At 41.5% G+C, this 27,856-nt stretch overlaps 1 protein-coding gene across 1 annotated transcript in view; it reads left to right on the top strand.

The window, feature by feature from the left end:
• Positions 1-25,468, top strand: part of R3HDM1 (R3H domain containing 1) — a 79,667-nt gene extending 54,199 nt beyond the window's left edge. The window contains exons 15-29 of the mRNA XM_054278174.1: positions 582-836; positions 3,341-3,495; positions 4,874-4,975; positions 8,140-8,388; positions 8,717-8,837; positions 13,474-13,628; positions 14,176-14,324; positions 16,590-16,693; positions 17,292-17,459; positions 18,424-18,435; positions 20,332-20,486; positions 21,292-21,442; positions 22,704-22,783; positions 23,538-23,622; positions 25,118-25,468. Of these exons, the coding sequence (XP_054134149.1) occupies positions 582-836; positions 3,341-3,495; positions 4,874-4,975; positions 8,140-8,388; positions 8,717-8,837; positions 13,474-13,628; positions 14,176-14,324; positions 16,590-16,693; positions 17,292-17,459; positions 18,424-18,435; positions 20,332-20,486; positions 21,292-21,442; positions 22,704-22,783; positions 23,538-23,622; positions 25,118-25,464 (2,288 nt within the window). The 3' untranslated portion in view covers positions 25,465-25,468. The remainder of the gene's footprint in view (positions 1-581; positions 837-3,340; positions 3,496-4,873; positions 4,976-8,139; positions 8,389-8,716; positions 8,838-13,473; positions 13,629-14,175; positions 14,325-16,589; positions 16,694-17,291; positions 17,460-18,423; positions 18,436-20,331; positions 20,487-21,291; positions 21,443-22,703; positions 22,784-23,537; positions 23,623-25,117) is intronic.
• Positions 25,469-27,856: the final 2,388 nt, after the last annotated feature.

Raw genomic sequence — 27,856 nt, forward strand, 5'->3', positions numbered from 1 at the left:
CATTTTTTCTAGCTATATTCTTGATTTCAGCCTGCAAATTGTCAGAGGAGGAAACAAACAGTGTTGAGGGTTTTAGTATAGTGCAAATTGTCCAGCAGGTGAGTCAGAGAACATCTGACCCCCAGCAGTGGAAATAAACTGGTCCTTGCTTGTGTGCAGGGCATGAGGCTTTAGCCAGCAAATCCACAGGGTCAGCGGGGCCCTGCAGCTGCATTCCCTGCACAGCTGCAGGAGCTGGGGCTGGGAGTCACTGCCTCAGTGCATCCCCTCCACTATCTTGCACTAATGACCAACCACTTCCATGAATTCTGGAGGTACAAATGTGCATTTTCTGGCCAGAAAACCAAGCTAGATATGAAAGCCTTTGCAGTGCAAAGCAGTGCTGAATTGACCCTTGGTTCACAGAAGGGACCTTGTATTGGTATTCCAGGGGAGATGGAGGGGGAATCCATTGACCAGGCTGCTGTGAATAATGTGCTTAATGCTGAGCTTTCAGGGTGAGCACTTACAAGTGTATATTTAAAGTGAGCTTGATGTTACTGTCTCTAGGTAAAACCAATTTCTCATTACTCCTCTCCTAGGTTCAGAGTCTTCTAGTAGTGTAGGGTCCTCCACGGGTTCTCTCTCTCACAGCCAGCAGCCTCTCCCAGTGGCAGCTCTAAGCCAGCCCTCCCCTGGCACTGCCGTGTACCCACCTGGCAGCTCTAGTAACTCTCTGTCCTTTGATGGTGGCATGAGCGGGCAAGTGGCACCTGCTGCCGGCAGTAGCTTCTTTCTGCTTCCCTTGGAAGCAGCAGGCATCCCGCCTGGCAGTGTGCTGGTCAACCCTCAGACAGGTTGGTACATGCTTGGGGGAGTCTCTGTTACACTGGGGAACGTGGAAAAATGCACGAGTGCTTGCAAAAGGCTTCATGTCAGTATTGTCCTTTGTCCTTTATTTTTCTCTTTGTTTTTTTAATGTGGTTGTGTTCATTCAATGCACTTTATTTAACAAGGAAGCATGACTGGAGGATCAAAGGAATGAGTAAACTCACATGATTTTCTCTAGAAGAGTTTTAACTTACGTATATGAGTGACTTGCACGAAATAGGAAAATTGTATGATTTACTATCCAGAACACAGAATAACTTAATTGTTTCAGCTTTTTTCAGGAGAGGAAAACGTCCTTTCCAGTGTTTCTATAACACAGTTTCAGTGAGGGGAGACAGCCTGAGAAAGGATTTATATTGACTTGAAAGAACTTATCATCCTTCTTTTTTTTTTTTGATGCAATGTACTCACCTCTCTATGCTCAAGACTGAGTTAACACAAATGAAAGAAAGTAGCACAGGATGAAATACTATTTCTAAACTTGTCCTTGTCACTTGAAAACAGGATTAAATCAGTGTTGGTGTAATTGGCCAATACTGCTTTTTTAGGAAGTAGTAGGAAATTCTTACTTCATAATGTAGATGCAAGGAGATTTGTAATAACTTGTCTAGATTAAATAATGAGTTAGCACTCTCAGGGCAAACTTTTAAAAATTTAAAAATTAGGAAATACTGAAAATTTTAATTTACCTTTAATGTAAAAGATCATAATTTTAGGAAATTTTATCTTGTAATTTTGGTACAATTATTTGTTTTCATTGTAGAAAATAAAATACTTCAGGATATACTTACCATCATTCTGTAGATGGACTTGATTATGCTTGAATATAATTGCACATGGTGTTTGAAGCAAAATGTTTCTCATTGGGGTTGTTAAATGTAGTAAATAATTTCTTTCACTAGAAGGTATAACGTTGAAATAGATAAAGTCCTCTTTTTCCTTAATATGAGTCAATTGCTAAAAATTTGGTTACAAATGAGTTGCTGTAATTTTCATAGATAGCCATTGGATTTGGAGGAGAATGTATTTGTCATCTTGGAGTTAAGTTCATTAGTAGTCTTTGATAATTATGTTAATGTCTAATGAGCTTCTAGCAGAAGACAAAGAACACTTGGAGAACAAGGAACGTTTAGGGGCAGATAAATTTTGATTTCCAATGTACTCAAATCATCATATACTGTAATTGTTTCTCTGGCTTTACTGTTCCAATGCCAGCCAAAGCAGAGACTGACTGGTTCCTCAGGGTTTCTGACAGAGGAATCTGTGCCTTGGTAATTAGGAAAAGACAGCTCTTAGCCAGCCACTACAAGAAATAAGTGAAGCTCTGGTGGTTAGCAGGAAATAGTAGAAGGAAATAAGAAAATTGGAGTCCTTATTGATGTGGACATTCTCAGTTCTTGAGTGTTGAAGAGAAATCTCCTAAGCTCAGTTGAGCATCACCTGATGAGCTGCAGTCCAGCTGCTGTAGCTTATTTTAGCAAGTCTGTTCATGCTCCCTCTGCCATGAATTCCTCAGTCCTTTCTTCAGTTACTGTTCTGCTCTTTATGTTGGGCAGTTGCATTTAATATGATGGCACCAAGAAGTCTGGAGGAGCAATAGTCTGCTTTGACAGGGTGCAGAGACTTTAGGCTCTAGAAAGAATAAGAACAATAAATCAGAGGAGGGAAAAATTTACATCAGTGTTGTGCCCTTTAAGCATCAGAATAAGGCAATGCAGGACACGTGTCACTAAGCAGGTAGGCACAGGTCCTTGCCAGCCAGGCTGTTGTTCCTTAGATTTGGTTTGGTTTTTTCCAGCCCAGGCACAGAAAGAAGTCACTGGGCTTTTTTCTAATTTATGCAGTTTATTTTTCAATTATTTTTTATTGGCCTATTGCTGTAATATTGAGGTTGCAAGTTATTAAATAGGAGAATAATTCTGTGTTATTTATTTTGAAAGCTAAAAGCCAATTAATCTAAGAATAGGGGAGGAGAATCCTTTATCAGTAATCTCATTAGCAGTCATGGGAATACCAGGGCAGCTATTGCCTTATATAGTTTTCAAAAAATATTTGCCTTTAAGCTCTCCTGTGTTCTGACTGGTTTTCAAATTTATTAAAGGAGGAAAATTTTTAAGATATCCTTAAAACAGTATTTTAGTAGAGTTTTCCTTTATTGCTCCTGTCATATTCAATCTACTTGGTTAAAAATCAAGTTTCAAGATGAGTAGCTTATAAGAAATTTTTATGTGTGTTCACTACGTAAAGACTGGGGTATCTTTGTTTAGCTTCAATGTTTTGGGTTTTAGCTGCATGTAGTCATTGCTGTTATGGTTGTGGGCATTTGGCATGAACCTGTCATATGAACCAGTTTGACTTCCCTTATTTTTCAGTGTTGTTATTGCATTGATGTTGCCTGCTGTGAGTGGTTTGTCTGTGCTCTCCCAGCTGAGGTGGTGCAGCTGCTGTGTTTGCTGTGTTTCCCGGGCAGGTCAGCCGTTCCTCAATCCCGATGGCACGCCGGTGGTGTACAACCCTCCCCTGCCTCAGCAGCCTGGTAGGAGCCAAGTGCCTGGAGCTGCTCCTCAGCCAGCCCTGCCCAGCCCCAGCCAGCACCAGCCCGGAGCCAACGCCGTCCTCTCACAGGTGCACTTGTCAAACACGTGCTCAGGGACCCCGGGGCTCCCACTCAGTGCTGGGAACAGGGTGGGGGGTGTTTGTTCCTCTGCACTGCATGGGGAGAACGGTCACACACACAAGAGGAACTGGGCCTTTTCCCTCCCAATCCTCAGAAATGTCAGCTCTGATCATGCCTGAGCATGGTAGGCAGCCTCTTCTTCAAAATACTGATATGAAAATATTCTGTAACCAAGGACAAGAGATTCTGCCTTCATCCCTAATTGCACTGTGGAGCTACCCAGGCATTAAAAGCAATATAGTTGGCAGCTGGGAAGAGTTAATCCAACTGGAACCTTGGGCTTCTTGTCCCAGGGTTGTTTCTCAGCCAGATAAATTCCTGGCCTGTACAGCACAAGCAGGAGTCATGGCACAGTAGGAGTAGCTCAGGACTGGTACAGCATGAACTTCTCCTGAGTAACACTTCAGCATATTCTGCTCACAAAACCACACACACGAGTACAAAATGTATTTTATCCTTGCCTTGTGCAAGAGTTTAGTAAAATAGGCCAGATTAAAGACTGCCCCAGCCCTAGAAGGAGAAGAAAAGCAAAATGCTTGGGCAGGAGAAGGGAGGGTTCTCCCTCTCCACAGCAGCTATTTCAGGCACCAAGGTACTGGCTGTAGTCTCCTGTGGTATTTTCAGATGGTTCTTAAATTTATTGAAAATTTATTTATAGAACTTCATCTAAACCTTTTACCTTTGTTTGTTTTCCCTGTTTAAACCTATTCAGATAGCTGGGTATGCCACAGTAGAGCTGGTCTGTTTTGAAAAAGATCTCATTTGTACCCTTTCTAGTCCACAGAAGTGTGTATGTAATATTGGCTATTTTCTTCACAAATTCTTTACTAATTCTCTGATTACCATCTCAATGGATGCTGGAATTAAACCTACCTGAAATATTATGAGCAATGATAAATATCTAGAGAAAATACTTTAGTGCTGTTGAATAATTGAAAGTAGTATGTTTAAACCCATGGTTAGTAGTAAATTCATTCTGCCTTTAGGTGCTTTGAAAGAACTCGTGTTTAAAATGTGTGTGGAGTTTTTAGTCTCTCTGAAGGAAACAGTAAATGTTAAATAGAAGCAATTTGCTGAGATAGCTAATATAGTGTATATTTGCAAATAAAGCAATGGATGTCTTATGGGAGACTAAGATATTCAGAGTTATTTCTGTTTTCATTCTATGCAGTCTTAGGCTTAAGAAAATAGAGGTATCCATTCTGTTTCTGAGAGTGGAGCGAGTTGCTCTTCTGGAGCACAGTTGCTTTTCTCTGTTACAAAAGACTTGTTTTCACTTCTGTCACTCTGTTGTTAACCTTGTTCATAACCCTGTTATTTCTGCAGCCTCTGCGGGCTCTGCAGCCTTCCTCCCAGCCTGTCCAGTACTCTGCAGTGTCGTACCCACCCCCGCTGCTGCCAGCCTCCTCTGCACAGCAATACTCTGTGGTATTACACCTTCTTTCTCTGCTCCTTGCACAGGCTCCTCTGGTGGCTGCTGCCCTTTGCTTGGCTGCTGCAGTGCTGTGTGGTACAGGGCAGTGACTGGCTCTCAGTGACACAGCACCTGAGTGCCCGAGATGGGAACGTTTCACATTCAGCAGGAATACCTGCAATTTATGCTATTTAGATATATCTCTATATTTTGAGATACATTATTTCCCTTTCCCTTTGTAAAGAAAGCTTTTCAGTGCTGTTTCATTAGCCAGTCAGTACCTTTTTATGTCTCTGGATTAACCTCTTTCCATTGCTTCCTATTGTTTCCTTGTCTGCTCACTCTTCTGCTAAACCTTAATACATTCTGAGGGATCAGTTGCTCTGATTTTTTCTGGTTACCTTTTTGTAGCTTCTCTGGTAGAATTTTCAACAGTCCCACTTCTCTAGTATCTATTGTTTAATAAGTAGAAGCTGGAAATGAAGTATCTTAGTCTATCAAAAAACAGGGAAAAAAAAAAGTCACAGGAAGTGAAACTGAAACTTAGTAAAGGAGAGTTGTTATGCAAGGGAGAATCTGAACCAGATTAGATTGAACTAGGGAGATGTGAACAGGTCAAAGTCTGCTCTGATACTCTGCTGAGTGCATGTTTGTGTTGGGTTTATGTGGCAAGCTTTTGGAGCAGGGAGCTGCAGGGACCCACGTTGGACAGAGCCCATTTCAGGCAGCTCCAGGGCTGACCCTGCACAGCCCAGGCTGAGGCAGTCATTCACACTGGTGGCACCTCTGAGTGTGCTTGGAAAACGGTGTGAGGGACAGCAGGGAGAAACAGCTCCACAGATACAGAGGCCAGAGGGAGGAAAGCAAGGAGGTGCTCCAGGTGCTGGAGCAGAGCCTGCAGCCTGGAGAGGAGACTCTTGTGAAGCAGATCCTCCCCTTGAAGCCCATGGAGGACCATGGTGGAGTAGATCACCCTGCAGCCCTTGGAGCATCCCATGGATGCTCTGAAGGAAGCTGGAGCCTTCAGGATCAGGTTTTCTGGTAGGTCCCACACTAGGGCACTCCACTCCTGAAGGACTTCAGCCTTTGGGAAGAACCCACATTGAAGAGGTTTGTGAAGGATGGTATCCTGTGGGTGGGACCCCGTGCTGGAGCAGAAGAGTAAGGAGGAAGAAGCAGTAGATACATGACTGGGAACCAGTCACAAGCCCCATTCTCCATCCCTTCTGATACTTGGAGGAGGAGGTAGAAGATTTGGGAGTGAAGTTGAGTCTGGGAAGAAGCAGTGAGGTTGAGGGAAGCTGGTTTTAGTTTTGTTTTTACTTCTCACTATCCTACTCTGCTATTAATTGCCATAAATAAATTAATCTTCCTGTGGTGGTCACTGATGAATGATTTTCCTGTTCTTTTCTTGACCCATAAGCCTTTCATCATATTTTCTCTCCCCATATTGCTAAGGATGAGAGGAAGGACTTGGGGGACACTTAGGAGGCAGCCAAGGTTAACTCATCACAGTGTTGTACAGCAGCTAATTTTCAACATTAATCAGAAATGTCTTATAATAAATACAGTTTAAGCTGAATTCAAAAGGGATGTTGCTTCTGAAGTTAAATGAGAGTCTGAATGGGTGCTAAAGCAGAAAAGGAAACTCCTTCCTGTTTGTAGTAATTTCAAAGCATTTCCCATTCAGGAAATGGGTTCCAATACTAAGTGCCCTGGCAATTTCAAAAATTTATTCCTGCTGATGGTAACTTATGTAACATAATGAAAAAGATTGATGGTCTTGGATTGTATTCCAAGTGTAACACCTCTGTAACTAGCACCAGGAGAGTGCTTTCTCCATTTATTGGGAATGCCATGTTCCAGGGCTGAATCCTGCTTGTACCATACCTGTCACTGCAGGACAAAGTGACCAGGTCAGACTTTACTTACACTGGTAATGTAACAGAAATCAGTGTGGTGTGGGTTGGGTTTATCTTCAGACATATTTAGAGCTAAGATAAACTCATATCTCCTCTTCCAATTCAGGATTTGGAAAAGCAGAATGTAGAATTCAATGTAGAAAAGCATTATAGTTGCATTTAATAGGCACCATTAAGGAATGAAATACCAACGTCAGATTACTACCTAATGAAAATAAGGCTTTTTAAGATGTATTAAATACATATGAAAGGTATACTAAATTAAATTTGAGATGCAAATTTATATTTCCGACAATAATTAATAATATCTTTAGCCTGGAAACTAAAAAACCAAAACATCATAAAATGTGAATGTAGCTAATCAGTAAAAGATGGAGCTCGCACTTATTTCTCTTGATTAATTCCTATCTTCTTAGGATGATCTAAGACCAGATGGTCTTGAAATAGTTTTAATGTACCTGCATGTTTGGAGAGTCCACTTTCAAAGTATGAACCAAATCTTCCTGTTTAGCAAAAAACAGGCAATGCTAGTTAGTGATCACTTCTAATTTTCAGGATGTTGCTAATTTGATGTTGAATTGCTTGCTAAGAAAAGGAGCTTGGGGTTACAGGAACAGAAGGTTCAGATTCCACAGGACCCCTGCAGTGCAGAGTGCAATCAGTGGCATCCTTTCAGATGTTAGTAAAACACAGATAGAGGATAGCCACTGGAACACATTTCTCTCTGTTGTTACTGGATTTCAGATGAAAAGATAATTGATCTCTGCATGTAGGATAATAACTAAGTTAGAGGAATGTACCTTTTAACTCAGGATTAAAGCCTCATTATGTTCAGCTCTTAAACACAAAATTTTACTTCAGCAATCCTAATGCATCCTGTATTTTAACTGGGGTTAGATGTTTTCACTCAAGTTTTGGAGTCCAGTCAGGAAATGTTAGTGACACAAATTCTGAACTTTCTTTTTGACATATGAATTCTCACAATAAGTAGATAAAGGCAGATGTAATCCAAAAGGCAGAATATTTGCAGTGAAAAGAGTGAAGTCCAAACACGGATGTTCTCTCCTGCTGTCAGTCTTGAGGATAATTTGCTACTGTTCCACCTTCTTTGCTGTTGTTCTTTGGCTGCTGTTGCTACTGCCCAGCAATGTGAGACGTGCTGTCCGAAACTTACTGAAATACCTGGCTATTTTATTTCTTTTCCCTCGAACGTGCATTTGCAAATATATTTTTCCCTGTTTTCCCCCCGGCTGCAGCAAGACAACCTGGGATCGCAGTTCAGCCACCTGAGCCTGGCGCGGCAGGCGCCGGCCGAGGGCGCGGATCCGGGCCCGGCGCTGTTCCAGCCCGGCGTGGTGCTGCAGCCCCCGCAGCAGCCGGGCTTCATCCTGGCCGCTCCCGCAGCACCGCCCGCCGCGCCCGCCCCGCCCTACCCGGGCCCCGCGCACGCCGTGGGCCAGCCCGTGCTCCCGCAGCAGGGATACGTGCAGCAGCCCGTGCCGCAGGTACGCACCCGAGGGCTGGGGGGAACTGAGCCTGCTGGGGAACTGCCGCTCTGCTCCTGTGCTGGGCTTGGGCTCCTTTCTGGGTATGGGCTTTGTGATGAATGACTTCAGTTTACTTTCCTCAAGTAAACTGTCGACAAGGAAAGTAGAGAAATTGGCTGCTAGAGAGGGAATTTATGTAGTATAAGGGATTTTTGAATCGCTGAATTATTTAACATCTGTTGCACCTTTTAATAAACTTTGCATCTTTGTTTTATGGATTTTGCATTTAGATGTCTGCTTCTCTAAAGCTGCCTGCAGGCAGTGACCCTCTGACTGTTCCTTGCAGATGCCACCCTGTTACTGTACCCCCAGCCAGTACCCGCACTCCAGCCAGCAGTACCGCCCTGTGTCTGTCCATTACAGCACCCAGCAGAGCCAGGCCCTGCCCCAGCCTGGCCAGCAGACAGGTTTGTTCAACTCTTTCAGCATTTCACTAGGGCACTTGGGTAGTTTCTCTCCTGCTTTTTCATTTTAAACTTACTTTGCTGTAAAATTTCAAATAAAGTACAGGATCAAATGTAAAATACAAAGTGTAGCTAACCTAAGGTGGAGAAATTTGTGCATGAACTTGGGATTCAAGCCATTCCTTTGAGTGGCTCATGCTGTAACTTTAATTATAGGGTTTTTTAAATATAAAAGTTAATAATTTCAAAAAATTGTGACTTAATAACTAATAACTTGATTAGCTTGCGAAGTAAGATAAATTAGTACCTTTAAATGATGTGACATTAAAGAGATGTCCCTTAACTGAAAGTTCTGAGCTAAAGATCCCAATCTTAGATGCTGTGGCATGAAAAGAGTGCTGTGCAGAAGATATTGGTGATACTATTTTACTCTTTGTCCTGTGATTGAAGGTATCAGGTATTGGATGGAATATATAATGTGGTTACCTATTTTAGTAAAGACTTTTCAACTGACTTACCCTTCTATGAATGTTAGCAAGTTTCATTTCATTTCCATCTCCTTCCTTTCCTCTTGTCTTTTTTTTTTCCTTACAGATTTTAACTGTAGGCTACCATTATTCTCACAATCTGTACTTCTAAATACTGTTGTGATTTCCTCAAAAAAGATTTGTATTCCTGAAACAAATTTACTTCTCAGTAATATCTTGACTTGTGGTCAAAACTTCCAGAAGTAACTAGTGATGTTTGGAGGCAGAGATCCCTAAAGACCAGATTTTTATACCAGTTCTCAGTTTAATCCATAACATCATTCTGAGTTTCCTTCAGGAGGGTCTTTTTAATTCCTTCCCCTGCCCCTCTATGTGTTGCTCTACAGAAACAGGATAGAATATCATCTTTTACAAATATTAACTGGATTTATTTGTATCCTATGAAGCAGCATGTAAGAGGGATAGCTCCTCTTCTGCACTTCTTCTAGGAAGTGCTCCAACAGTAGCAACACTTGATGGAGTTATTCAGGGTTCAGTTCACAAAGATTTTTTTCAAAGGAAAACAAATTGCTTGGTTTTGCAACTTGTGTTATCCATGGTGTTAGAGATGTGTTACCCAACTGTATTACACAACCTGCTTTCCTTCCTCAGATTTTTAATTACTTAATAGCAAAAAGTCTGAGGCTCAAGGGGGATTACTTCCCACTGTGGGGACACCCTGTGTGAGCAGCACACAAACTCCCCAAATCAGAGAGCTCATGTACATTTGTACCCAAACAAACCAGTCTGAATTGGAAAGCATGGGGTGATAAGGTGCAAAGGGATGAGCTGGTTGCTATTGGGTAAGTTCCTTTCTTGTATATTTTTAGCTCTTTATATTTTAACTGAATTTCACAGGCTGTGGGTGAAAAGTGTCAGCAGATAAACTCCTTCTCTGTCCTGGAAGAAATAAAATAAGCAAGCTGTGCAGACAGCTGCTCTACTGCTTTGATCATGTGCCCTGTACCTGCACTCTGACATCAGGAGATCCTGTTTAGGTACCATGGGGATGGTCCAGCCAATAATTCTGTTCAGTGTTGGGTTATTTGGTGTTTACCAGCACTAATGGGAGAAAGAAGGATCTTACCAGAAACTGCATAATTAGTGTTTAACTGAAAATCTCCAAACTGCTCTCCAGCTATTGCTGGTTCTCATTTAATGCTTCATAGGCAAATTTGAATCAGCATTTTGGAAACTGATGGTTCCATGTCTTGTTATGTGTTCTGGAAATACCTCATAAGATGGTGTATTTGAAAATTCTCTCCCTTGTAATTTATTTTAAACCATTGATATTTGTATTCATTTGACACAAAGCTACACCTGAAGTGGTTGGTGCTTATTGGCAATGTGTGGTTTTGAGCCAGAGGCAGCACTTGGCTCATACAGCAAAGTGGCTGGGCAAAAATGAGAGCTACAAATCTTGCATTACACAAAAGCCATGGGGGTTGTTCATCTCAGGAAGTGGTTACTAACTATGAAATAACTTTGCAAACACAAATTCAGATAAAAGATGGCAGCTTCTGAGAGCATGGCAACTGCAGCCACTTCTGGTCTAATGTTGAGGAGTGGCCTGACTTTATTGATGAGCTGTTGGATTCGGGGCCGTAACACTGTCTGAGAGGTTTACATTTCTCACAGTGAACCGGTCTCTTTTTCAGCTGCTTCCTGGCTTCCTTTTTAAAGGGGTTTCAGGTGAAATATTTTGGGGGGGTTTACTTTTAATAAAAATGCTTTCGTTGCCTAAAAGATGTTGGGAGAAGAAAACTCTCCTTGAGAAAAAAAGCATTTCCAATTGCCATGTTAATGTGAGCCCAGTTACCACGAGACCTAACTGCAGGTTGTTTAAAAATCCAGTCTGAACTACAGTTCCTGTAGGAATCAGCTGCAGTTCAACTGGCTTCTGCTTCACAAGCCAGGGATAAAACTACTCCACTTGTAACAGTAGCTGTAATAGTCAAACCCAAGCTCATCAACTCCCAGCTCATTAACTGAGTGCTTGTACTTGCTTTTCTGTTCTTCAATACACACTGTTTCTCACTCCTAATGCATTATTCTGAAAATGTATTTCCATATTCTGTGAGTTAACTTTTCTTATCTTAACTGTGATTTCTTTTGAATTATGTAAATATTAAGAAACCTGCTCCTATTTTTACCTCCAGTTTCAGAGTGTTTCTGTGTAATGGGGCAATGTACTGTGGCAGGTGTGGGGTCTGTGCTGAGTGCTGCATTTCTGTCAGCCCACTCTATGCAGAGGTGAAACTGCAGCTAAAAATAGAGCATTCTTTGGAACGCTCTGGGGAACCTTCGTGGCAGCCAATTTGTATTGTTCCAGTTCCCTCTGCTTGCAGAATTGATTGGATCTGTCTCTGCAAGTGCCAGAAAAGGCTGCAGAGCTACTCACAGTCCATTGCAATTTCTGGGACATGAGGGGCTCAGACTGCAGGTGCACTGTCACAGCACAACTTCCCATTCTGCTGCTTTTTAGGGGCCATAGACCACTTTATAACAAAGTATGTTAAAGCATTTTATATATTACAGATATGAAGGGCATTTTGTGCACAGTTCAAACTTAAGTTATTAAGAATTCTAAGTACTAATCCTACTTCAAGCATGTATTGTTCTGAAGTTTTGCCTAGTCCTCTGAAAATATTTATAGTGTTGTGTGTTTCTAATGAATAGCTGTCTTGGTTTTAACAAACTGAATCTTCTTCCCTTTAATTTTCTGAAGCAATATTTGATAATATTAACAGTCTTTGTTTGGTGTTCATTGTTGCAATTTCTATGGAGAGCCTGCTGAGGCTGTTAGTGCACAATGTTCATTCTACTGTATGGGCAAAATCAATGAACATCCGAGGGTGCTGCTCACAAAAAGGTGTTTTATGTTAACTGGATTACTTTCAGAATAGACTGAGCCTTTTTTTAGCACAGTTTAAAGAAAACCCAAGGGAGTTTTTGCAGCTAAATTTGCTCTATTATAGTTCCTTGCCAAGGTAGGGAGCATGGGGAATGTCAAGGTCAGTGGGCTGTGAATGTGTCCAACTCAAACCCAGACTCTTCTTGCCGTCAGTGCATCTTGACAAGCCCAGTTTTGTTATTCTGGAGGGATAACTGGCTTTGTCTCAGAAACACTGACTGTGTTGGGGTTTTGCTGATGTGGTAAGTAGTGCACACCTGGATGATGGAACATGAGAGAAAAAGAACTTGTGTTCTGCATGTGTTTGGGTCATGGGAGCAGTTACCTGCAAAATGCTTTTAAAAAAAAAAGAGGAAAGGGGAGGTTAGGTTGGACTTGAGAAATGCACAAATTTCCTGTTTGGCATTCATGCTTGGGGTGTTTTGGTTTGGGTTTTGGGGCAGGGTAGGGTGGGTTTTTTTGGGCAATTTTTGAAAGATAGCAGAGGATACCAGTTTAAACAATAATAAATTGTTTTAGAGACACAGCATAGAGGGATGAATAGGAAAATCTTTTGTTGTGTCCCTAAGATAACTTTGAATATAAAACATCTTCCACTATGTACCAACATGGCTTGAACTTGGAAGATTTTTCTCAGTCCCCATTTGCTTTTAGCATTACAGATTTCAGAAGAAATTGCCCCTTTGGAAAGGATTTGCACACAGGCCTTATGCAAATTTTTCTGAAGTCTGATTTAGTTTTGAATTGCAGTCAAGATGCTCTGACCCCTGGGGCACCTGAGGTCCAAGCTGAATTTTGCATATGTAGAATTTGCAAACTGAAGTACCTGGAATGGCCTTGTTGACAATACCAGACAATGAATTGGGTTTGATCCTGTCTAGCATGCTTTGTTCAAGTGCTTCCAGCTTTCACCTGTCCAATCAAGGTGTTAATGCATGTAAGCCAGAGTGTAAATGATAGTGCATGCATGTGGGAGCAGCATTGCAAACAGTATGGATAATATTTCATGCTGAATCCAAATGAGTAAATCTGTTAATTTTAATGTTGGCTTCTTTTTATATGCATGATAAGTTCAACTGTTGTGAAGCTGCCAGATTAAACAAGCCATTGGAAAATGCTACACGTGTATTTTTGAATAGGCAACTATGCTTAAAATGTGTTCATTATTTCAAAGTAAGATTTAAATGTGTAATTTCAGGTTACCAGATTTTGCCCAACCAGCAGCAAAACTACCAGGGTTTAGTTGGAGTTCAGCAGTCTCAGAATCAGAATCTAGTCAGTGGCCAACACAACAACATTGGGAATCAAATTCAAGGTGTGATTGTTCCATATCCCTCAGTGCCATCTTATCAGGTGGGTAATGTATTCATAACTTTCCAATGACTTCTGTGGCTTCGAGTGTTGGGGTTTTCTTTAAGTCTTTTGCTTTGTGATAGAAATCTGCAAGCAGGTGCCAAAGGTGACTGTGGGGACAGAAGCTAAAGATACAAACCCATAATGAAGTGAGAAGAAACAAGAACTTGTCACAAGTGCACAAGTTCTAGTGCTGCTGAAAGCCAAGTGCTGTGTCAGTTGCAGTTCAGAGGGTGGGGAAGAAAAGCCTGGAAGGTTTCCTTCCCACCACTCCAGTTTCTATTGTAGAGAAAACAGCTTGTTAATTCATGGAGTCCTTTGGAGGCAGCATTTCCATTGGGGAGGAAAAAGACTTAAAGTTGGTTTGTTTTTTTTTTTTAATATGGTGTTGTTATTTTAGCTACTGTTACCACTCTTATTCTGGTTTTAGAGAATTTCAGATCTTTCAGTTTCTGGGGTTATTTTGTAATTCTTATATCAACTGGATGATGGTCAGGAGGCAGAAGTATTGTCACAGGAGAAAAGCTCACTGTGTGGCCCATTGCAGGTTTCGGTGCCTCAAGGTTCCCAAGCAGTGCCCCAGCAGACATATCAGCAGCCTGTGATCATTCCCAGCCAGTCCAGCCAAGGCCTGCCCACCACAGGAATGCCAGTGTACTACAGTGTCATTCCATCAGGCCAGCAGAACAACCTAAGGTAAGCTTAACTGACACTTGATTTCTCAGCTGGGCTTAGTGCTTTGTAAGAACTGACAGGATCTGGTTTTAGTCCTATCAATATTAAAACTATTACTTTAAAAGCAGACTTACATTCTATTTATTTTCTGCTCCCATGCAATGAAGTGAAACAAGGAGTACTGCTTTACTCTGACATACTTGTTGGACTGGAAAACAGTCTCCTAGCACTTTCAGCAATACTTTACTGCAGTTCCACCTCTTACATTTCCTGCATTCCATTTCTTACCCATGAGACACCACTGTGCTCAGCAGTTCAGTCTTTCTGCAGTAATATTTAAGATGACTATCCATATTCACTGGTTTTGACAAAGATACTACATGAATAATGTGCAGAGGAAAAATAATTTGGATCCCAGAAAAAGACTGACTTTTTTTTTGGAACTTTGCATGGAAAAGGTTTAGCTTACTTTGTATTGTGGATGAGGCTTGCTGGCACCAAGCTGGGTGTGAAACAAGTGTGGAAACTTGGCTTTTATTTGATAAATAACCTCCTTTTCCTTTTCCTTTTCCTTTTCTTTCCTCTTTCCTTTCCTTTCCTCTTTCCTTTCCTTTCCTCTTTCTTTTTCCTTTTTCCTTTTTCCTTTTTCCTTTTTCCTTTTTCCTTTTTCCTTTTTCCTTTTTCCTTTTTCCTTTTTCCTTTTTCCTTTTTCCCTTTTCCCCTTTCCTCCTTTCCTTTTTCCCCTTTCCTTTTTCCTCTTTCCTTTTTTTCCTTTCCACCTGCCTTGGTAGCAGCAAATTGGTGTGCATGTACAGCCCTCCCTGAGTGTACATCTGTGTCTATTTGAGAACAGATAGGAAGTACCTAGGAGAATTCATTAGGATTCAGCTTCTTACACATTTTTCTTTCTCGAGTTTTTTTGAACTTACAAATGTGCAGCATTTAAAAATACCTGGGAGCTTTTAGACAAGCAGCAACAGTTTGAAGCTTGTTCATCCTTTTGAGAGTGCAGAGCTCAGTTGTATTTGTGCCATCGCCGCATGGTTTCGTCTGCTGAAATCTGGATTCCTGTTCTTTGTATCTGAAGGGTTTTTAATCCCTTTCTGTTTTATATTTGAGATTCAGTGAAGTCACAGGTAGGCATAATTGCAGACTTTTCTTGAATTAAGTTTGGTTGCTTGATCTTTTGTGTAATTTAGAATGTCCCTCTCATTTATTAGGAATTCAGAGTAAACTAGCAACCAATGACAGCATTTGCTTTCATCAGAATAGTTGTGCTGCAGCACTTGAACAAGGAGAGCAGAGTGCTGTTCTGCAGGAGCTGTGTCAAGCCTTCAGGTCACTGCTGAAAACTAGAATCAGTAGGCAGAGCAGAAGCTGTGTGAAAGCATCTGTGTTTTCACTTGGTTTTGTCTGCTTTAATGGAAGGGAATCTTTAAATTAAAATTATATAAGTGACCTGTGGGACAAAGGATGGAACAAACTTTCGACAACATGGGTAAAAATAGTATGTCCAAGAGGAGTAAACCTACTTTTTTCCCCACAATTTAAAGGAATTGCTTTATTCTCAGAATGGTTATCTATTGGTACAGGATTTTATAGGCACTGTTCTGACTATGGTCCACCAACCCAATGTTCTGTTTCAGTATTAGTGGTAACATAGAATCTAACTATATCTGTTACCTGGTTTTCCCCTGATTACCCTGAAAAGCTACCTGGCATAAATAAACTTTGCAAGTTATCCTTTTCCTACATTTTGCAAGCAGCTGAATGGTTGTTTATCCCCTGGAGTCCTGTTCCATCTCCTCTCTGGGCTGTGTCAGTGGGCCCTGGGGCAGAGCTGTCTTTGCTGTGCTGCCCCAGCTGCCCAGGGCCAGCCCCCAGCTGAGGGACTGCATCCCAAATCCTCATGGCAGGGGCTGTGGGGATCTCATAACTGAGACCTAATTCTGCTGCAGTGAGCAAGACAACAAATTGTCTTTTTGTTGTTATTATGCTGCATGTCTTTATGCTGATATAGAGCTGTGGACACAAAAATAGAACCTCAAAATAGGTGAATTAATGCAGTTTCTCAGTGTAGGCAGGGCACGTGTTTTTGCTAAGGAAGAGGTGGGAAGCTTCAGTCTTCTGAAGAATGAATGAATTGAGGGTAGGTGGGAATATTACTGATTTAAAATGAACAAAACTCAGTGATTTGCAGTACATGTACACAGCAAATGCAGGAGTCGTGATTAAATGAGTGCAGCATAAATGCCTGTTAGTCATGTTCTTTTTTTGTTATTACAGTTCATCTGTAGGATATTTGCAGCCTCCTGGATCAGAGCAGATACAGTTTCCTAGAACATCATCACCATGCAACTCACAGCAGCTTCAAGGACAGCAGTGTGCAGGTTGGGAGAACAAAGCTTTTATTGATAAGCTTAAAAAATGTCTGGCTATTATTATACTGGGTGATTGGATATTTGCTATTAAGGGTTTGATTTAGAATTAACTGATGTATTCTATTTCTTCTTTTGTTCCATTTTCAAATTTATTTTCCATTTTTAACCCTGAGGCTGATTCATTTGAAATCTCAAATTTTTAATCTTTGAAATACCTCAAGTTACTTTCTTAAAATCCAATACCATACGTCATAATACCTTGCACATCTATGGGAGAGTTAAGACAAACATGGGAACCACACATTGGCAGCAGAATCACTTCCATCCTTTTCTCAATAGCCAGATGGGTCTGAAAACCTTGGGATTTGGGTCTCTGTTTGACAGAAGGAGTGAGGTACATTTTGGAAGCAGCACACTTGGCTCTTCTACTCAAGAACCATTCTAGATTTCAGTTAACAGAGTAGGAGCAGTGATTTTCTTGAGGGGAGTTTGAAAACTGAGCATTGTGGGGCACCTTTTTGACCTGCTGGAAAGCTGAAAGAACTTCAAAGCTGTGTGGGGTGTGTTGTTTTTATGGCAGCCTTATTCACTGCTTTTACTTTCATAGTTTATAGCAACCATTCGAGTCAGAAGCCATCACCTCCTACATTATTGCCACCTTCATCCAAGTCAAAGCCACAGCAGGCTGCTTCCATTGTGCACTACAGCATAGTGTCTCCACCCTCATCATGTAAAAGTTCACCCACTGGTCTTTCCATCATGCAGCCAAAAAAAGGTATCTTTTACTGGGATTTTCATCTAAGCCATTCTGTCTAGAACATGCTGTAAATTTGCAGATTGGTTTCATGGCTAACTGCTAGAACAACTTGAGTGCCATCTCTGATTTTTTTTTTTTTTTTAATTCTTCATCTGTATTGCTATTATTGTACCTTTTAAAATGATGAATGGGATTTTAAGTGAAACAGTGGCTCATGGGGGCAGCCTGGAGCCACCCTCACTCAGCAGGTAAATGTTACTCAGCAGAAACATTGAAGTCAGGTTCAGAAGGTTTTGATGTACAAAATACTTGGGTCATTTTTAGAAGGTGTGTAAACAGAAGCCTCAATGTGTTTGAAAGCAGTGCTGACATTGATCTTATCAATACATGAAACCTTTATAAATGTTAATGTCCAGACACTTAAAACTCTGAAGGTCCAACCATAAAATTGATGATTGACTGGTCAGGAAAATAAGAGCACTAGGGTTAGCCAGCAAACAAGGGATTACAGAGCAATCCTGTGACCACAGTGGCACAGTCTTTATTTACTGTTAGGGAATTTGATACATTAGAGGCTTGCTTGGTAAAAAAGGGATAATCTCAAATTCTGCTGTCTCAGTATTTTGCAAGCAAGCACTAGATTAAACAACCCTAGATCAATGACCTACATTCTGCTACAGGTGTGGTGTTTTTACAAACATTTATCTTTAAAGTGTTTTTTGAACCTGTTTATTAGTAAATAGATAACATGCAGTTAAGTGGCAAGAGAGCTGGATCAGCAGTTCGTGGGCAGGTTTGGTTTGGGTTCCATTTTGCTTCAAGTTTGTTTGGCTTTAATTCTGGAAGGTTGTCATTTCAGAATGTCTAAAGGGAGCCTTGCACTGGTTTGTTTTTCTGCCCTCCTATCCTGGAGTGCTGGCTTTGTGCAGTTTGGATGGCCTGGTTCAGACTGTAAACTGGCAGTTCAGGAAGTTTCAGGAAGGAGGAAGCCCTCTATGGGAGAGCAAATTCTGGGGAATAAATCAAAACTTGTGCTTTCCAGCAAGTGAGGACATTGAGGTGCTGAATGAAGGGCCCTGAGGTGGGGCCAATGGGCAGGTGCACAGACAAGCAGCAGAGTTGCGTTACAGGGGACCAGGCTGTAAAGCTGGGGAGGCTTTGAAGGATTTCTGGGTTTCCCTTCTCATGGGTTTGACAGGTCATAAAGTGTCTGCAAACTGACTTATGCACTGTGTGACACTTCATTGTGTGAGGATGCTTGGTTAGGAAAAGAATTCCATTTATTTTCACTTCCTGAAATGCTGGGGAATTAGAACCAAAAGAAAAAACATTTTCTGAATACATCAAGTTTTCTTTTGCACTTTAAATTGCATTTTAGATTGACACTCTTTTAGAGATGGTGGTGTAGATGTTTCTGGAAGACAAACGTGTTTTTGTTGGGTGTTCCATTCTTACAGAACAGAGATAAGTCAGAAAGAGTTTGCTAGAGTGTTGCAGAGTGAAATACTGTATATAAACCAGTAAGCTGTAAATGATTATAATCTATAAAATATATAAATATATACATACAATATTAAAATGAAACCCACTTTTGTGTGCTGGAGGTAGTGTGTGTAGAGGTGTTTGGCATATCTCAGGTTTACATATAGGGACTAGGTAAGTTTATGGCTTTACCAGTGGAAAAGTGTTGTGTTGTATATTATTCTGATTATGTAGCAGTCATAAACAGAGTTTATTCTGTTGTGCAACAAAACAGAAATATTCACAATGTGGCTCTTGCAGGGACTCCTTAATTTGTGTCCTCTGCTAAAGCTGGCCAGATACCTGATGGTTCAATTGCAATCTGTAACACCTGGGTAAAACTTCTTGCTATTAAAAAGAAAATATAGATGTGAAAACATTGTTAATTCAGTTAGCCATGTAATAAATATTTCCAAATACAATTTACAAAAGCTAGTGTGGTTTTAATGTTATGCATTCTTTATTCTACCTAGTTTGGTTTGATTTTTGAAGAAGTCTCTTTTTGTGGAGCCCAGGGGTAGTGAAAACAATAGCCCATTACAAAAAACACCAGATGAATGCATTTTATCATCTGTACCTTGATGTGGCAGTAAATTTAGAAGACTGCAGAATCTTGCTTTCTGGATGATTAAATAATGTTTAAAGTGTTTTAATCTTGATTTCTGAGAAATGTTGTAAAGCAGAGAAGGAAATTGCAAACAACCATTTACAAATAGAAAGGGCATTTATATAAATTCCTTGGGGCAGAGGGGGGAGATGGTTTGTCTCTTGGGCAGCCTCTCCTCACAGCTCCTGGTGTGAAACTGCAGCAGTGCTGGATGTTGAGGTGGAGTTTCTGTGGCTGCCACAGGAGCCGGGTGGGACAGGGTGTGGGGATCAGTTTGCAGCATCTGCCCAGGAAAGCATTCCAGGGAGAACCTGTGAGGGTGAGCCTGCCTGGACCAGAGGTTGATCCCAGGTCTTTCTGATATATGCCATTGTATCAGAAAAAACATTTTGAGTCTGCATTGCTGGACATCATGTAAAACTATTTTCACTTCTTAATATCACATTCTGCAACACAGTGCTCTGACAGAAACTGCAGTGAATGTTGAATGCTGTCAGCTACTACTAAATAGAGTGATTTCTTTCAAAAATATTCTCAGCAATGCTTTCAGTGGCTCCACTATCTCATTTTCTGGGAAGCCCTCTCTAAGTTAGCTATTGCAGTGTAGGTGAAAGTGGCAGTGTAATTGTACAGACGGTACCGCTCCAGTTTCTCGAACGAGCAGCTCCTTTGGGCAGCCGCGTTCCGTGTGTCCCTGCCCCTGTCCGGAGCGGGCAGCGCTGACGGGGCCGTGTTTCCCTCCCTCCCTCTCTCGCTGTGTTGCAGCCGGGGGGGTGCTGATGATGCAGCTCAGCGTGCCCGGCAGCGCCGCCCCGCGGAACCCGTCCCCGCCGCAGAGGAGAGCGGGCAAGTTCCACTGTGAGCCCCCCCGCGGGCACAAGGGCACGGACATCAGCACTTTAGACGGGGCTGCGCAGGTACGGGCTGATGCCTGACTGAAATGGGCATCAGTTCTGGCTTTTTCAGAAGTTCTTTCTGGGGAATGTGAAAAATACCTATTTTATGATTGGCTTTTTGCAAATATTAAAATTATTATCATATGTGTTGTGGTCGAAAGTAATGCTGTATTAATTCTCTTAAGTACTGTGTTGAATATAGTTTTGGGTTATAAAAAAATGCTAAAAAAATATCCTACATAGCACAGTTTCTATTTTAAAGAAAGGATTTGCAGTGAGATAGCAGCCACAGGACACGCAAATCTTTCAGAGAAAAAGAATTTCTTGCCCTCTTATCAGAAGAAATTAACTTCTTCCTGCCTTGAAGGCACTGTTCGTATTCAGAGGAAGAAGCTGACACTGATTAGACAGAATCCTGTGTTTGAATGGAATTTATGCATCATGTATGAAGTGTAGGAATATGCAACGGGCTATTGTTCTTAAGGGTTAATCCTTGGTTAACAGGTGTCCTTTTTCAGGCTTGTGCTGCCCAGAAAAAGGTACCCAGACATCCATAACTCTTTGTCTCTACTGTCTCATATTGTCCTAATTCAGTTTGTCCAAATTATTATTACTCTAATTGTATTACTATTTTTATAACCATTTTATTACTATAAACTTTTAAAATTTTAAAAACAAGTGATTGGCATTTTTCACAGGGAATAAAAATCTTGCTCTGGTTATACTTATTAGACCTATTTTAACTTTTTTAAATTTTGAAGGCTGTGGGTGCTGTTCAGCTTGTTCCAGTAGTACTTGTTGAACACTAAGGTGTTGTTTATTCCAGCTGCAGCATAGTCCTCAACTGGGCAGCCCTGGCACCTCACCAGCCCAATCACCAGCACCAGCCCAGCTGTCAAACATGAAGAACATCCGTCCCACACTGACACCTCTTTCTATCGTGTCCCAGTTTTCTAGACCTTTTGTCCCTGGACAAGGTATGTTTTTAGTTAACTAAAATGTGTGTGTGATTCCTACTTGAAAATTTCTATTTGTTTTAAAACACAAGTTATATTGAGGATTTTCTGATGAGTTGTGGCTCACTTTAGTAGTATTGCTGTTGAAGCAGAATCACCAAAATTATTCACTCAAACATCATTTAAAATTTCATCTTATCTCTCTGCACTGGTACTGTCCCTCATATCTTCAAAGGCTTTTCATCTCCCCATTAATGTGTTTAGCACACTGGCTTTCTCATATTGTGACATTTCCCATTTCAGCATTGAAAATATTTATAAAATGTTTGCTAGAATTTGGCTTCAAGTCCTAACCATAAATCATGAGTTGATAATGCACTGAATTGCACCATGGCCTAAGCATGTATTTTTCATTCCTGTGTAGAACAACAAGCATGATGGGATGGAGCCTTTAGCCAGGACTGTACCTCAGTTAGTATTTCAGATAGGAGCCACTCAAGGACACAAAACATTCCTTGTAGAGGAATTGCAATCTTCTGCTGCCATGTCAACAGAAAATAGGGAGTTTTCACTGAGTTGGGATAGTTGATAATACAATGATGTAAACCCCTTTTGTCAGTGAGCAAAAGTATCCTGCTAAAATTCCCAAACTCAAAATTAACAGGTCTGTTTTACAGAAAGATTTACTTTAAAGCAAAACTTAGAGAAAATTCTGTATGTCTCTCTTACTGATAAAGCAAACTTTATTTTCTTGTCTTTATCTCATTTGTTGCATAATCTTTGTCATTGCTTTGTGTTCTGATGTTGTATCAATCCCAGGTGGGCTGTTTGAAGCACACCTTTTAAGCTCCCTTCATCTGCTGTGATTACTGAAAACTTCTGTGCATTGTCTTTGTGTATCCTTGCAACAAACAGGAACCTGAAGATGGACCTGCCTCTAATCAGGGCTGTAACCATGAAATGACCAAATTAGCATGCTGAGAGGAGCTTTAGACTAATTAAAGTCATTTTGAAATGAAAGGACTTAGCTAAGACTGCAGGGAAGAAAAACTTTGAGTGTAATCCCTAAATAGCAGCAAGGTTGTACCTTTTCACCTTGGGATCAGGACAGGGTTGACACTGAGGGAGTCAGGGCAGCTCTGAGTTTGTTAGCCCAGGCAGACTCTCAGCTTTGTGCACAGCAGTTCTGCTTTCTCTTCTGTGTAACATTCTCAGTGTGACAGGGACTTGGAGGAAGCTTTCCTGTACCAGAAAAACCCTTCTAATTACCTTTCTCTTTAAGGAGATGCCAGATACCCATTGCTTGGCCAACCCCTGCAATACAATCCATCTTTGTTACGTGGACAAGTAACAAGCCAACAGGTATTAACAGAGAACAATCTCATAAACAATGAAAAAAAACCAATTCAGGGCTACCATTACAAGCACCTAGAACAGGGGAATGTGTTATTGCACTTGGAGAGTAATTGAGTGGAAGGTGCTGGCTTTGCAATAAGTTCTGTTCCATGTCAATACTCCCCATTGTTCTTGTTTGTTGTATTAAAAAGTGAGAAACATTTATCTGAATAATGGCTTTTGGTTTTAAGTAATTCACTAGCTAATTCAAAAATCTAAAGGGGACCCTTTGCTGAAACTATTTTCTTTTATTCAAGTAACCATTTCTAAAAAGAAAAGTGGTAATTTTTAAACAAAGAGTGGGTTTGTTCCTTTTAAGAAAAACAAACCCAAAATATTGGTGTTAGCCAAGTTGAAAAGTCTTTGCCTCTGTTTCATTTCTGGGACACACAAACCCCCTGCCTCTGCCTTGCTCAGTTCCACCCAATGGCAGCTGGAGGATGTGATGGCTGGGGCAGGGGGATGTTCTTCCAAGGTGATTTCAGGTGATTTTTTTCCCCCATCATTGCCTCCCTTTCCTCTGTAGTGAAGGATTGAATGTGCCTGACTGTAGATTATCAAACTCAGTAACTGAAATTGGATGTGAAGGTCCTCTCTGTCCCATGGCAGTGCAGGTTATTTTCCAGACCTTGCTCTGCACTGCTTGTCACTGAGCTGACATGAAAGTTCAAGGTGCTGGTGGATTGTCATTGAGGTACCCTCTTTATGTCAATCTTCCCAGTGTCAGCCTGGAAATAGACATGGGAACAGGGGAAAGAAACCAGCAAAGAAGGCTGCTTCAGCAGATCTTGGTGCAGGAGAACCAGGTATGGAACTGCTGACTGACACTGTCCTCCCGAAAAATGAATCATGGTGATGGGCTGGGAATGCACAAGAAAAGCTCAGGTGAGAAGGGCCAGAGCCAGGAGAAATCAGACAGAAATGGACATGGCAGACATTGGAAACATAAGGATGGAGAGAGGGGGAAAGGGAAGTTCAATGGGAAAAGTGTAGTTTTGAAGGCTGGAGAAAAGACCAGAGAAGTTCAGGATTGGAGAGTACTCAAAGAAAGAGAACAAGTGTGTCAGTTTACTGGGCCTAAGTTCTATGATATTGTTACATTAAATATTAAATATACACACCCCTGCTTCCTTTTACTGGCCTAACAGGTGAAATCAGACAAAATCCACAAATAACTTTGTGCTCTTTGCTTTGTTTTGGTTTTAGTTTTTCCCATTATAGTATATTTAAGCACATGGATGTTGGAGACATATTAAGAGCTCCATAGATTACCTCTTTGGAATTGGTAAATGTCATCTTTTATGATGAAAATAAAATAAAATCTGATGGCATCTATCTTAATACCTTTATTGAGAATTTTCGCTACCTGCTGTCAACTCTTCACAGAAAGTTACAGAAAAATCAGTTTTTCTAACAATTTAGTGGAAAGGATTTTTTTTGAGGTAAGGCAGACCAGTTTTTTTGGCATGGTGATGTGTGAAATGTTACCAGGCAAGGCCAGTGAGTTCTGAAACCTGCTGCAAAATGAGTTGTTGATGATTTTATTATTTTCCCCTCTTTGTTCTGAGGACCCTCTTTGTATTCCCAGCTTTTATTTGCACACATGTACAAGTAAGCAGATTGTAGTTATAAGCAGTGTTAAATGTGAGACCAAAGGCTCTCTAGAATATCAGGAAGGCAAATGGCAAATGCTGTGGGTTTGGTATCACCAAGTGGAGATACAAGTACGAAATAAGTGATTGTTTGTTGCAGTGTGATGTCATAGCCCATCTCAGTGATCCCGGTTCCTTCCCCAGGTGTGCCAATCACCTCTCCCTTCCCCTCCCTTGCCCCTTCCAAGTGCTGTCTGTGAACCTTGGCATTCCTGAAAGGTTTTGTGTGATTGGCAGAGTTTAAAAGATGCCTCTCAGCCCTGGGGACATTGGGCCATCCAGGTGTCATCTGTCCCCTGAGATTCCCCCCCCTTACCTGGTTAGTGGGATCCCTACCCCTTCCCTCCCCCTCTCCCCGGGGTTAAAAGACCCAACAACCACAGGGTGAGGGAGTTCTGTTGGAGCTGCTGCTGCATTCAGAGGGCTGTGGGCCAGAATAGAGCTCTGGATCCAAACCCTCCAGCAGAACTGTCTCCTTTCCTTCACCTCACCTTGAAGCCTCTCCACCAGAGGCAAACCTGAGCTCCTGCATGCCTGGACTGGTCCCAAGCACCCAGCTGCAATATCCAGCTAGCCAAAATGTTTCATTTAGGATGCTGTATCAATGAGTGCAATAACAGATTCAGATTCACTGTTTCTCTTCTTTCAGTTGTGGGCAAAGTTCTAGAAATTACCGAGCTGCCCGAAGGGATCACTCGCATGGAGGCAGAGAAGCTCTTTGGGGAACTGTTGAAGGTGGGTGCCAAGATCCGGTGGCTGAGGGACTCGCAGTGCCAGCAGCAGCAGCAGCAGCAGCAGCGGCGGCTCTGCGGGGACGGCGGCGGGGGCGCCGGGGACTTGGCCTCCAGCTACACGGTGCTGGCCGCCTTCCCCAGCCTGGCGGCGGCGCAGAGCGCGCTCAAGAGACAGAGCGGCGGCGCGGGCGGCAAGTTCCGCCTGAGGAGCAGCCGGAGGCACCACGAGCCGCACGGCCTCGAGAGGGCCAGCTCGCAGTAGCGGCGCCGCCGCGTTCCCGCCTCCGTCGGCTCGGGGTCCTGGGCTTTCCGTTCTCTCCAGAGAGACTCCTGGGATGTTCTGTCACTTGACGCTTGCCATTGAAGAATGAATAACCCGGTGAATCCAGCAAGATGAAGAAAAAAATTCACGGAGTTGCTCCCAGACGATAGCAAGGAATCATCTTTGCGACAGGCGGCTTTCTGCGAGGAACGCTGCTGGAAATGCCCCCTACTTTTATAGTAGTTTTGTTTTATATTTTTGAAATCTTGTATCAGATCCAAAGTTCTATTGTACAGCAGATGTTCATAAAAATCCATATGCAGATTTGTATTTTATAATCCCTTTTCACAGCCAGCACGCAGCAGTCCATTCCAAGGCAGGAACCTGAGGATTGGTGGAGGGGAAAAGAGAACCATTCTCAAGGAATTATATTCATTTTCTAGCAAACTACCCAACATCTTCAAGTGAACCTGTTCTTTGCCCCTTGTGTGTTTTTTCTTCTTTTCTTTCTTTTTTCCTCTTTTTCTTTTTCTTCTTTTTCTGTTTTTCTTTAAGAAAAAAAAGAATATCATTTTAGTAACTAACTCCTTCGGTGGTCATTGTCTTTTGCAATATTTTCAAACAATGTCAAAAGAAATTACAAGTTTGTACCCTTAAAGAATTTGCTTCTGATCCAGCAAGTTTAATAATTACTAGAAGGGGATTATGCATAGGTTACAAAGAATGTTCACTGAATCACATTTTAATATTTCTTTTTAACAAAAGTGTGAAGAAACTTTATGTATCTTCATACAAGTGACAAAATGTTTGCACTTTAATTGTGTTCCCACCAGTATGGGTCTCTTTCTCTTCATTTTCACGCTAAGATAATTGTGTTTGGTAAGTGCTGGAAACCTTTTTAATAGTTTAAGTTTTCATCATTTGCAGATGCTCACTGGACATTAAAGATTCATTGCACATAAATGAAACAAAACTTTTTTCAACTTGTGTAATTTGCAAGTCTGTACAATGTGTGCTGATGCAAGCCTTTTTCAGTTCAAAAGAATAAATGTTTACAAACACAAACTTTTTCAGTGCACTTGTTTAAGCTTCTAGGAGTCTTCTGAAACCTGGATGATCTCATATTAATGGCTGGAATCCTTTCAAATGTGAGAAAAGATCTTAAACCCACAAATATTAGAGCCTCTTAAAAAAACACCTGCTGTTCCTGCTCTGGCATTTATGTTATCCAGCCTTTCATAATATTCTGTTTCTCTATATAAGTAAAAAAGAGAAAATAGTTGGATGCTGTAAGGGACTGCTCCTGATTTTTTATTTTTACCTCAGGAACTGATTTGCTGTGTAGACAAGCAACTACTTGGTCACTTCCTAAGGCTATCATTTTGTGCATGTGTGACTTCTGAAAGAGGAAACTCAAAGTAAACTTTCTGTTTAAAAACGTTTTACAGGGGATAAAGGTGAAGAATTAAGGTGCCTAAACCAGCATGAATTTCCATTGTTTATACAAATGATTTTATCTCTGAACACCCAAACAGTGATGAAGTACTTGGAGGAAAACTTAGAAACCTGACCAGTCTGGGAATAATGTAGCTTAATGAATGAGTTTTATGGGACTTGATTCTGTGAAATGCTGTAGCAGCAGGGATTTACTAAAGGTCAACTTAGATGCTTTCCTAAAACAAAGGGGAGGATGTTCACTTCAAGTCCCAGATAAAAGACAAATCTACTCATTGCAGTCTGCTTTTCTACAAGGATGGTGCTTGGCATTCAAGCTGTGCTTGACTGAGGATGCATTTCTTGCTGCAGTTTGCTGCACCCAAAGCCCCAGTTTATCAATGACCCCTCCTCTGAGCAGCACAGACAGCATGGCCACTGCTGCATTGTCACTGCCTGCTGCTGATTGCCATGCTAGTTCAGGATTGTGGTTTAATCCTGTAAAAGCAGCTAAGAGATTGAAGGGCTGTAGGGACAGGTGTCTCCCATTGTTAACTCCTTCCACAACGAGGTTCTTCCAAGATGTAGAAGGGCAGGCAGTAGCTGAGAGCTTCCATCTCTTCTGAAAGTCCCCAGCACTAAATCTGCATGAAACCAAACCCTTTCCAAAGGATATTACATGGCTTGCTGCATTTCATAAACTGTCCTCCCAATAAACAGAGAAGAAAAGGTAATGTGAGGTAAGCATGGAGAATGCAGCCCAAGCAACAGGAAGGGAGGGATACACTGGTTAGGAATAAGGCACAGAAAATATTTCATTTTCATCAAAGCAGTTATAAACTTGAATGCAAGTTGCCCTAGAATAAAACATTCAAACACGTAGGAAGCATGTTGAAGTCTAATCCAGAAACTGACCCTTTGCAGTCTGGTCTGCCCCCGTTTCTGAGAATGTTTCACT

The sequence above is a fragment of the Melozone crissalis genome, unplaced genomic scaffold, assembly GCF_028551555.1.
Source record: "Melozone crissalis strain CALT ecotype California unplaced genomic scaffold, PUWL_Pcris_2 ptg000023l_1, whole genome shotgun sequence".
Lineage (NCBI taxonomy): Eukaryota > Metazoa > Chordata > Aves > Passeriformes > Passerellidae > Melozone > Melozone crissalis.